Here is a 12,259-nt window from a genome sequence, read left to right on the forward strand (position 1 = left end):
TAAAGGTTCAATCATCAGTAATCAATTCAAAAAAAAAAAAAAAAAAGTCATGTTATAAAAAGCTGCAAGTAAACTTAGGCAATTAAATTTTTACATATATGATTTTAAACTATCATCAATCATTTTTTCCTTTAAGTTATAAAAATATGAAATGGTTCAAGCCTCATGATTTAGAATATTGATTCAGTACATGTTAGCTTTTCTTTAATTTACTCTTTAGGATGCAGTTTCTGTGTAAGAGTTGTTTAGAAACCAAACACTTGCTGGACACAGTGGTGCATGCTTGTAATCCCAGTGACTTGGGAGGCTGAGACAGGAGGATTGCAAGTTTAAGACTAGCCTTAGCAACTTAGTGAGATCCTGTCTAAAAATGAAAAGGGCTGGGGCTATTCAGCTCAGCGATAGAGTGCCCCTGGGTTCCATCCCCAGTACAAAAAAGAAAAGAAAAAACAAAAGAAACCAAATACTTCAGTTGTATTGGTGACTTTTTTCTAGTGTCTCCAGACAGTGTTCTTTATAAAAAGTCATCACTCAATGTCATTTTCCCACCTTCTCATGGACCATTATATACATTAATGTTCCTTATTTTCTAGGTGTGGGAGTGTTTCCTTCACAGGATCCTGTTCAGCCCAGAATGCCTCCTTGGATTTACAATGAGAGTTTGGTCCCAGGTAAAAAAGCCTCTTTACCATCTGAATATTTTGCTTTAAATATCATAGATGTAGTTGTAAGTATTTGCAAAATATGCAGAAGGAGTTGTCACTTTTCTCTTTTTTTTTCCAGAAAGAGTATAGAAAATTCAGTAGATCGAGTGTTTCAGACTGATAGAGTAATTATATAAATGAAAGAGAAATATTTTGCTTTTTAATATTTTATTGACTATAATATACTTTTATTTCTAAAATATTTCTTTAGTTATCTTTCAAAGACATTGTCAAATATTTATTTCAGAGGTTATCAATAACTTACCAAGAACTATACGCATATGTTTAATGTCATATTCTGAATTCTCAGTGATTAGGTAATATTTTTAAATATTCTTTGTTATGTGATACTATATGAAGTAAAAGACCAGGTGGCATCTCTTTTATATTGCTGTTTACTTTTTCCTTTTTGTGTATTATTACTGCTTAGCATTAAAAAAAAAAAAAAAAAAAAAAAAAGGCCTACTAAAGTGCATGTTGTAGTAGTACTCAATTGAAATAAGGAAATGGTCATTTTTAGCCATGACTGATATGCATAAATTAATGACTATTACAGCAGCATATGTTAATCCTAATATACTGTAACTTGTGAATTTACTTTATTTTTCCAACACCTTGAAAGCTAAAGGTAGCTTTCATTAGATCTTAAGTTTTCTGGGTTGGCTAAAGTTGTTCTTCATTTGATTAAATAAAATCATGCAAGAGTTCTGTAGCTGAACTTCTTTTTGCAAGAAATTTGGTAATGTCTATATTACAATGACATAATCAAAAATTAAAAGGTTAATTATTTTAAAAATGGGGTCTCAATTTTACATAAAAATAATAAGTTTTCTTTCAACTATCCATTTTGTGTCTTTTTCTCTTCCTCTTTCTTTAAGCCTTCCCCCCAAAAAGCAATGAGATTTTGAATATTTTTTAGTTTTATCCATTTTCTGCCAGCTTATTTCTTTTTTCCTCCTCCTTCCAAACATATACACATACTTTCTTAGTTAAAATGTGTTTTTTTTAAAAAAAAATTTTAGTTGTAGATGATACCTTAATTTTGTTTGTTTATTTTTTTACGTGGTGCTGAGGATTGAACCCAGTGTCTCACACATGTTAGGCAAGTACTATGCCACTGAGCCACAACCCCAGCCCCAAAATATGTGGTTTTATTGCCAATCTACTAACTTGTAATCCATATCCATTTTTCAAAAAAAAAAATTTTTGTTGTTGTTGTAGATGGACAGCATGCCTTTCTTTTATTTGTATATTTTTATGTGGTGCTGAGTATCAAACCCAGTGCAAAATATGCAAGGCAAGCGCTCTTCCACTATAGTCCCAGCCCCCCATATTCATATTTATGATCCTAGGTGTAAAGTTTTTGTTTTAAACATTTTTCTCTGCCTCTCTTAGCCCTACTGACTTTCATTTCCATCAATTCCTCTAACTAGGCCTGCCAGATTTAACATACAACATACAGGATGCCTGGTTAAATTTGAATTTCAGATATACAGCAAATAATTGTTTAGTGTTAGTATGTCCCATGTAATATTGCCTTTTTTTTTTTTTTGATACTGGGGATCCAACCCCAGGCTGCTAACCACTGAGCCCTTATTTCTTTTTTATTTTGAGACAGAATCTTACTAAGTAGCTTAGGGCCTTGCTAAGTTGCTGTAAGTTTCTGAGGCTGGCCTCAAACTTGCAATCCTCCTACCTCGGTCTCTGAAGTCACTGGGATTATAGGTGTGTACCACCACACCTGGCCAGTGTTGGTATTCTTTATCCTTGATTGGTCACCCTATCTCTAAAGGCCTTTTCTACTTTGTCCTTTGAAAAACCCATGTGATTGTGAAAAACTCATCAGCAGTCTCTCACTTTTTTCAAACACTGGTTCTGTTTTATCACTTTAACTACAACTGGATTTTTCCTTGAAGGCTGTATTTCCAGAGCATCTTCTCCAGTGGTGTTTCTTTCATAGCCTCTGATTCACTGGGCCAGGAGAAAGGTGGTGTTGGTGTTATTCTTTTTTCCCATTGCTATGTTTAAACTGTTTCCACCAGCATCACTTACAGATTCTTCTTTTTTAAAGTCCAAAGCATCTGCTTATAGTACATTCATCTTTGTATGTTGTTTTTATCCAGAAAAATACAAAAACATCGTTACAGTCTTCTACTAAATTATGAGATGTTTTGTTACCTTTAGCCCTAAATTTTTAGCATTAGGACCAAGCCTCATTTCTCTGCGCTCCATACCCTAGTTGTTAGATAGTCCCACTTGAATTTCTTGATAGCTATTCAGACCCTGATGTGGCTTCAATTCTATTAAAACAGTTTGATTTAAGATTATTATTGTACACCAACAATGACAAAAAAAGGATTGACCACTTACAATATGTTTACATTTATAATCTGTTTTTTCCTCTACTAGATGCCTATAAGAAAATTTTAGAAACCACAATGACTCCAACTGGAATAGATACTGCTAAACTTTATCCCATTCTGATGTCATCTGGACTTCCCAGGGAAACTCTTGGACAGATATGGGCCTTAGCTAATCGAACTACACCTGGCAAACTTACTAAAGAAGAACTTTATACTGTTCTCGCCATGATAGCAGTAACACAGGTAGGTGATGTTTCTTAAGATAGCTCAAATAAACTTGTAAATATAAATTGAAAGAATATTAATCCTTTTTAACTATCTTTGTAGAACTCCTTGTACACCAAAATGTAGATCACTTTTAATGTACAGTACTTCAAAAATGTTCAGTTCATGTGGTGCACATATTAGCATAATCTTTTGTTTAAGGACTATGTAATGTATGAATATTCTGTGGCCTCACTCTATTCCTTTTAAACTTGAAAGTTGGTAATAGGTGGACAAATTACTCTCTCTGTCCTTCAAAGTCTTTTTACAAAATTCCTTTGGTACAGATAAAGTAATCTAAGTCTGGTAACAGTTTTTCTTATAAAATCATTTTAAATTATTTGATGATAGCAAATTAACTGAACTTGTCAGAAAGGGAAAATATTGGAATTGATGGGTGTTAGCCACTTTTTTGCTGAATATTAGGTTTACATTGCCCTTGTTACTTATTTTCTTGTATCAAATTCATGAGTTTTGGGAATCAGAAAAAGAGAGTGAAAACAATATGAAGACTTCAGGGTTTTTTTTTTTTGTTGTTGTTGTTGTAGATGAACACAATATTTATTTTTATGTGGTGCTGAGGATCAAACCAGTGCCTCACACTTGCTAGGCAAGTGATCTACTACTGAGCCACAACCCCAGCCCAAGACTTCAGGTTTTACCTTTAGGTCTCTCTTTACCATATATAAATTGTGGTTTGTAATCCCCTAAAATGTGTCCCTTTTCCTCCTGTTCCATATAGAGGGGTGTTCCTGCCCTGAGTCCTGATACTTTAAATCAGTTCCCAGCTGCTCCTATTCCAACTTTAAGTGGTTTTCCTATGACACTGCCTACCCCGGTGAGTCAACCAACTGTGCTACCTGCAGGCCCTGCTGGCTCCATGCCCCTCAGCCTTGGACAGCCAGTCATGGGTATTAACCTTGTTGGACCAGTGGGTGGAGCTGCAGCCCCGGCTCCTAGTAGCTTCATGCCAACTTACTCAGCAAATCAGGTAAGTGAAGAAGCTGTGTATTCCAAATAATCACAGAAAGTGCATCTAGACAGGTTTTAACTTTTCATTATTTAAAACCACGAGGAAATTTATTAAGCATTAAGATGTTTGAGTTTTGTTTTGCTTGTTCACTTTTTTTTTTTAATTTTTTTTATTGTTGAGGTCTGTTTTTATATGTGCTGCTGAGAGTCGAACCCAGTGCCTCACACATGCTAGATAAGCACTCTACCACTGAGCCACAACCCCAGCCCTTGTTCACTTGTTTTTGGTACAGGGGATCGAACCTGGGGTGCTTTACCACTGGGCTACATCTCTAGTCCTTTTTATTTTGAGACATTGTCTTGCTAAGTTACTGAAAGTCTCATTAAGTTACTGACACTGGCCTTGAACTTGAGATCCTCCTGTGAAGTCACTGATATTACAAGGGTTTTTTGAGTTATGAGTAAAGGGATATTTGTTATAATATTGTTAGAATAAAACAATAGAAAAGTTGACTGTCCAAGGAGCCACAGTGCTGGCAGCGGCTGTGGGCAGTGAGAGCTGCGTGTGCTGCCCCTCCCCGGCGGGGACAGCCAGGCCACACTGCACGCACTTCACTGCACTTCACCGCACGGCGGTGCGGGCGACCATGGAGTGAGCGTAGGGCTTGACGGGAATTGACAGGAGGCACTCCAGTGAAGAAATGGACTAGTGTGTGTAATCATGGAATCTCCTTGCTGACCATCACCACCTGCTGTCCTTAATAAGTGAGAGAGTGGGTTAGAGGAGGAAGAAAAGGGTCACCATGAAACTTAAGCAGCGAGTCATGCTCTTAGCAATACTCCTTGTCATCTTTATCTTCACCAAAGTTTTCCTGATAGACAACTTAGATACATCAGCTGCCAACCAGGAGGACCAGAGGGCTTTTCACCGAATGATGGCTTGCGGGTGGAGCTGGCACCCAAGCTGGACCACACCTTGCAGTCACCAGGGAGATTGCAGCCCAGGGGGTGGTACCCTGAAAAGTGTTCCCTGAAGAGACACCAGAGCTGGGAGCAATCATGCATGCCATGGCCACCAAGAAAATCATTAAAGCCGATGTAGGTTATAAAGGGACAGAGCTGAAAGCCTTACTGATACTTGAAGGAGGACAGAAAGTTGTCTTCAAACGTAAGCGGTGTAGGCGAGACTATGTGGTGGAAGGGGAGCCATATGCTGGTTATGATAGACACAATGCAGAGGTAGCAGCCTTTCATTTAGACAGGATTCGGGGTTTCTGCCAAGCCTCCTTGGTGGTTGGCAGTTTGTTAATCTACGGACAGAGATCAAGCCTGTTGCTACGGAGCAGCTGTTGAGCACCTTCCTAGCTGTAGGAAACAATACTTGTTTCCATGGGAAGTGCTACTACTGCCGAGAAACAGAGCCAGTTTGTGAAGATGGAGACACAATGGAGGGATCTGTCACACTTTGGCTTCCAGATGTGTGGCCTCTGCAGAAACACTGACACTCCTGGAGCAGGACTTACCAAGAAGGCAAATTGGCCAGGTGGGAGTATGATGAGAGCTACTGTGTTACTGTGAAGAAAACGTCCCCATATGACTCAGACCCACGCCTCTTGGACATCATTGACACCTCTGTCTTTGATTACCTGATTGGCAATGCCAATCACTATGAGAGCTTTCAAGATGGTGAAGTCACTAGTATGCTTATCCTTCTTGATAATGCCAGAAGCTCTCGGAACCCCTTGCTGGATGAGAGAAATATCCTCACCCCTTTCTATCAGTGCTGCGTCATTAGGGTTTCTACCTACCAACAGACTGAACTACCTAAAGAATGGAGTGCTAAAGTCTGCCTTAAAATCTGCCATGGCCCATGATCCCGTCTCCCCCATGCTCTCTGATCCTCACCTGGACGCTGTGGACCAGCGGCTCCTGAATGTACTAGCCACCGTGAAGCAGTGCACTGACCAGTTTGGGATGGACACTGTGCTGGTAGAAGACAGGATGCCTCTGTCTCACTTGTAACTTTCAACAGAAAATAAGTGAAACTTATTTTTTCAAAGATAGAGAAACAGCACAATCAATTCCAAATGGTATGAGATGGCTTTGGAAGTGGCCAGCAGCAGGTTCTGGTGGTAGAGGACAGGGTGGCCTTCAGTGTCTTTGTTGTTTGCTGTAGTGGAAGCTAAAGCAAAGACCACAAGTGTTAAGAGCTTGGATGATCCTGCAGAAACACCTTCCAGAGTCCTCGGCAGTTGCTCATTTCTAACAATGGTCATCAGCATTGGTCAGTCTGTGTTCTCATACCAAAGGACAAACAGGTGTGACATTTGGATAAGTGAATGCTGGGATTACTTCCAGAGTGTGTGTTTTGAGGTGAACTTTGCAGTCCTTTTTCCACACCTGTGAATTTTGTGGAAATACTATACGATCTCTTGTATCTTTTTTACCAAGACTAGTCTAATTTGAAAGCTTACTGCCTCAAGTTAAATATTATTTAAAAATAAATGAAAGATATGCATGGAAGGTTGTCTGTGTTATATAATTACTTTTTTTTTAAAAAAAAAGTATAGAACCATATAAGCCTATTGTTCTATAAAATAAAAGGACTTCTAACAGTACTTTTTACTGGAATGTATGCTGAGGATCCAGTGTTTACAGTTTACTTTATAAATTTATGTGACGGGTTATGCCATATTTGCATCACTATTATAATTTAAAATATGCATAAAATGTATTTTAAAGATGACAGCCTCTCAGTAACCCAAATAAGTTTGATTAGGCTATTTTTTTTTAATTTTTTTAGATGTTGATGGACCTTTATTTTATTCACTTATTTATATGTGGTACTGAGAATCAAATCCAGTGCCTCTCACATGCCAGTCAAGTGCTTCACCACTGAGCCACAACCCCAGCCCCATGATTAGGCTTTTTAAAAAAATGTATAAATTAGCTTTTTTGGTCAATCTTCTACCGTTTATACCAGAAAGTATCTAAAAATACAAAATAGGATTCCTGCCTTAAGCACTTGAGTTGATGTTATATCTAAAATGTATTCTACTGAGCTAGAGGTATAGTTCATTGGTAGAGTGCTTTGCCTAACATGTGATCCCTAACACTACAAACACACACACAAAGTGCTCTTCTAAAATTAGGTAGTTATAAATACAGAAATTTTTTTTAAATTTTTTAAAGTTGGTGCATTATAATTATAAATAATAGTGGAATTCATTATAACATGTCCATACATGCACATAACAAGATTTTTTTAATTCCATTTTTGAGTACTTCTCCTGCCCCCTCTCTCCCTAATACCCTTTCTCTACTGTACTGGTCTTCTTTCTATAAATTGGGAAATTTAAATCACATTTTTTGAGGTTGACAATTGGAGATTTGTTGTTTACTTATTTTATCAATTTGATGCTTTCTATTTAAATGTCCTTTCTAAATCTAGGTGGGAAAGCCAGAAGAAGATGACTTCCAGGATTTTCAAGATGCTTCTAAGTCAGGATCCCTTGATGACTCATTCACTGATTTCCAAGAGGTACCTACTTCTTCAAAACCAAGCAATTCCCAACATGGAAACAGGTAAAAAGGAGCTGAATATATTTAACATTGTATTTCATCATTAAAGAGGCATCCACAATAGCAAGCCTAAGTAAGAACAGCTAAGGTGACTTGCTCTAATACTTTACTTGATTATTCCTTCTTTATTCACACTTGTACTCTTTGAACTTCACTGCTCTTTGTCCACCTTAAACTTTAGCAACCACTTTGGCAGTATTTTTACATAGGAAATGGACATTATTTGTCTTAAAAAATGTAAAAAGTCATTAAAGTGTTAGAAGTAGACTGGGATAGAAAATGTTAATCAGTCAGAAAATGTTCTTAGTTAAGAGCAGCCCCAGTTATGGGAAGCCTTATGATTCATAGAGCATCTTAGGAATAAGAAGTGGCAGAATGAGGGCTGGGGTTGTAGCTCAGTTCAGTGGTAGAGCGCTTGCAATAAAGGTATTGTGTTCATCTACAACTTAAAAAAAAAAGAAAAAAAAAGTGGCACAGTGAGAGGGATTTTCAGCTGCTGTATGATATCCCTTCACCTGTGGCAATAATCCTGGTGTGAGATTATGAGAGATACCCTAGAGCTTAGAGTTAGACACTGAACAGTTTCTACCTGAGGACCTGGTTCGACTCCATGTTGAACTGGATATCAGAGTCAGAGGAGAGAGAGCAATTGAGCCTTCTCCTAAGACAAGACTTTTGGAAGACAACTGACCATTCAGAACATACTGTGTGCCAGGCACTAGAGGGCCTAGAATAATCAACAAAGCAGACACGGGGCATTGATGATAGAAAAATTCAAAAAGATTAAGGTCTGGGGTTCATCAGTTTGTTTTATTTTGTAGAGATCAAAACATTTCTTTTAGATGTTTGTATTTAGTAGAGTGAGCAACTAAGTGAAGCTATGAACCACAACCAGGTAGAGTGATTACACAACAAATGGATTCACTAAAGAAAAAGCAAAACAGGTTTTTCAGGGCCAAATTTTTAGCTTTACCATCCAATGGAATGCAGGTTCTTAAATTTTAAAACAATGTGCCTCTCTCACTTGAATACTTTCATTAGAGTTAAAGAGTAGAAGGGGGCTGGGGTTGTGGCTCAGTGGTAAAGCGCTAGCCTAGCACATGTGAAGCACTGGGGTGATCCTCAGCATCGCATAAAAATAAGTAAGTAAAATAAAGGTATTGTGTCCAACTATAACAAAAACAATATTTAAAAAGAAAGTAGAACTGTTTTCATGTTTAAGACAGATAATAACTACTATATATAACTGGCATAAACATGCTCATGGTGATTAGTCTTTTTAATAACTTCAGAGAAAGAACTGAAATGAAACATTCATTTGCAGCATGCACAAAATTATAGTCTGAGTCAAACCCTTCTTGGCTAGAATTTTATTTTGTTGATTTCAATCAGCAGTACTTCATTACCCTGACGATCCTCTTTTTTTCCAATTATGTGGATATAGTTTTAAAATATATTCAATTAAATATCACAATTAGTAGAAAGATTTTACTGATGAGCTTTAAATGACCATAGCTAAAATTGGAGGATCATGAAAAACAAATAGATCATCCAACTTTGTGGGTTTTTTTAAGACACTAATTACTTTTATTCCTATGTAACATTCTGTGCAGTGAGCTGTAGTTTAATTACTTATGAAACTTAAAAATCCACCTAAAGTATAGATGATAGCCCATTATATTTTTCAAGATCAGATATGTAGCAGCTGTTTGGTAGTGATGTGAAATTTTAATATTTGATGGCACTAAGTCCTAAAGCACTGTGGACCCCTATTAGCATGCATGAGCAAAAGCCTGGTTTTTACCTTGCTTGTAGGCCACTGATAAGAAGATTTAAATGACTGTGGAAAGATTTTTGCCCTAGGGCAAAGAATTCAATAGAAATCCATTTATATACCTTGCATGTGTGGTATTGAATGACACAAACTGGTGGTGGAATATAGTCATTCATATGTAAAGGTTGTTCTTCCAGGGAGCTGCCTGAGTCTGATAAGGGGGGAAAAAGCAGTGCTTTTATAGTATATGTTTAAGCCTTCCAAGAATTACCCACCCAGATACTACTCATTACATTATTTTTCCAGCCAGGGAAAAATACGACCACAGGCAGAAGTATCTTTATCTAATTTTGAAGTGATTGTTGTTTTGCCACAAAGATAGCTTCTGGAACTGCTGATGTGATCCTTGTAAAAATGCAAATTGTATTAACTCTGCTGCTGCTTATCAGATGTATGAACTTCTGCCAGAAAGCAGTGCAGTATGATCAAAAGAAGAACAATTTACATGTTGGCTTAAACAACATTTCATAAATAGATTTATATCTTAACTATTCCACCTCTGCACTCTGAATCTCTTTTAGAGAATAATTTATATTGAGCTTAACAGAATTTATTTTAAGATATTGGGTATACTTATTTTGAGCAGTTGACTTTCATAGATTTATGGACCTTAAGTAAACATTGTGGAAGATGGCTATTCTTTAATAATCTATTTCCCTTGCCATTCAAATCATTATTATGCTTTAAAGAGATGCTTAGAAGTTCAATGTAGATTTGACCCCTCTTCAGTTAATCAAGAAAAATTGTGGTTTTTTTTTTCAAGAAAAACATTATTTTTAGTCATTTGTGGTATGTATATATAGTTTCTGGCTTTTAAAGCAGAGAGCCATGAGTTGTAACTAGGTAATTTGCTTGCCATTTTAATTCTAAGCTCCTATTTGATAACAAGGGAAGGATTGAATGTTCTGGTCATTAAGACATTTTCTTTTTTCCTTTTAGTACTCCATCTCTGTTGATGCCAGTACCTGGAACTAAAACAATGGCTTCAACGGATAAATATGCAGTATTTAAAGGAATTGCTGCTGACAAGTCCTCTGAAAATACTGTTCCATTTGGAGGTAAAAATAGTTTGTAAATTCATGAATCTTTGAATGTAACATTTAAATTATATGAATCTTTAAATGGTGACCTTTTATGTTAAACATATAAAATGTGAGTTATGATGTGGCTCAGTGGTAGAGTGCTTGCCTAGCTTGCCTAGCATGTATAAGCCCCTGGGTCCTATCTACAACACCGAAAAAATACACACACAAACCCACACACGTATGTATGCGTACATATATATTTATAATGTACGATACAAGCATTTTACATATGTGTAAACATACATGTATGGATGCAAATGTGTGTATATATACACATATGTAAAATGCTTGCATCACGTGTTAAGTATATTTGGTTAACCCAATCTGCCTTATTTCCTTGAGATGTAATCTCAAGTTTTCTTTCCATAATTGAGCTACTGTCTTTCTATTATAGAGCCTGGTGATAAGTATAGTGCTTTCAGAGAACTGGAACAGACATCAGAGAGTAAATCTTTAGGTAAGTTTTTGAATCCCTGAAGGATATATTGTTTCTATTGTTGATGAAGAGAATTTTGATGTTTCTTTCAGTAACATTTCTCACTTCTGAACATTATTGTATGTATGTTTTGGAGAAAAAAAAAACTGGCTAGGTAGAACAATATGGTGTAGTAGTGATTTTGGGGATAGATATTTAAGCTAGAAATATTTTAATTCAGAAACCTTCAATGACTATCTACCACGTTTAATAAATGTTTTGATAGAATATGGGTAAGGAATTATCTTGTGGAAGAGGGACATTCCTTTCAATGTTGTGGTTTTGGAAATTAAAGGTGGACACAGTGGTGCATACCTGTAATCCCAGCAGCTTAGGAAGCTGAGGCAGGAAAGTCATATGAGTTCAAAGCCAGCCTCAGCAACTTAGCAAAGCCCTAAGCAACTCAGCAAGACCCTATCTCTAAATAAAATAAAGGTATTTGTCCATCCACAACTAAAAAATATTTTTTTAAAAAAGGGGGAGGTAGGGTAAGGATGTGACTCAGTGATTAAGTGCCCCTGGGTTCAATCTCTAAGGGAAAAAAAAGATTAAAAAAAAAAAATAGGCAAATGTGGTTCAGTTATTGGGAATTCTTTTCTAAAATTAAGAGCAAAGCTCAAATCACTGCTCTTTCATCTGAAGACAGTATATTCTCTTTCACTGGAAGTCTGCAAGCCAAGTTGGAATCCTGTCTCAAAAGGTCAGCTGTGACCACTTTAGTTTATGGTTATGTTCGAGAAGACTTGAACTGTTCAAAGTGCATGTGGACTGTGCAAAAGGTATCCACCAGTCTTTTACTTTTCAAGGTTTTTTCCCTGTTATTTTGTAGTACCTGGCACTGTACATATGTGTGCACACCCATGTGTGTACATTAATTTCTAAATCATCATCTGGAAAGAAAACATTCTAGAATAACTTTATTAAAAACAGCTCTGAAGTTAAGCTCAGTGGTGTACCTCTGACTTGGGAGGCTGAGGCAG

General features: G+C 36.8%; 1 protein-coding gene and 1 pseudogene across 18 annotated transcripts in view; both read left to right on the top strand.

The window, feature by feature from the left end:
* Positions 1-12,259, top strand: part of Synrg (synergin gamma) — a 69,424-nt gene that overhangs the window by 22,529 nt on the left and 34,636 nt on the right. For all 18 annotated transcript variants that reach the window (XM_048787892.1, XM_048787894.1, XM_048787885.1 and 15 more), the window contains 6 exons: positions 594-671; positions 3,114-3,310; positions 4,074-4,322; positions 7,755-7,888; positions 10,659-10,777; positions 11,199-11,261. In XM_048787892.1, the coding sequence (XP_048643849.1) occupies positions 594-671; positions 3,114-3,310; positions 4,074-4,322; positions 7,755-7,888; positions 10,659-10,777; positions 11,199-11,261 (840 nt within the window). The remainder of the gene's footprint in view (positions 1-593; positions 672-3,113; positions 3,311-4,073; positions 4,323-7,754; positions 7,889-10,658; positions 10,778-11,198; positions 11,262-12,259) is intronic.
* On the top strand, positions 4,601-7,748 carry LOC107150357 (annotated as a pseudogene).

This window comes from Marmota marmota, unplaced genomic scaffold (genome assembly GCF_001458135.2).
Source record: "Marmota marmota marmota unplaced genomic scaffold, marMar, whole genome shotgun sequence".
Lineage (NCBI taxonomy): Eukaryota > Metazoa > Chordata > Mammalia > Rodentia > Sciuridae > Marmota > Marmota marmota.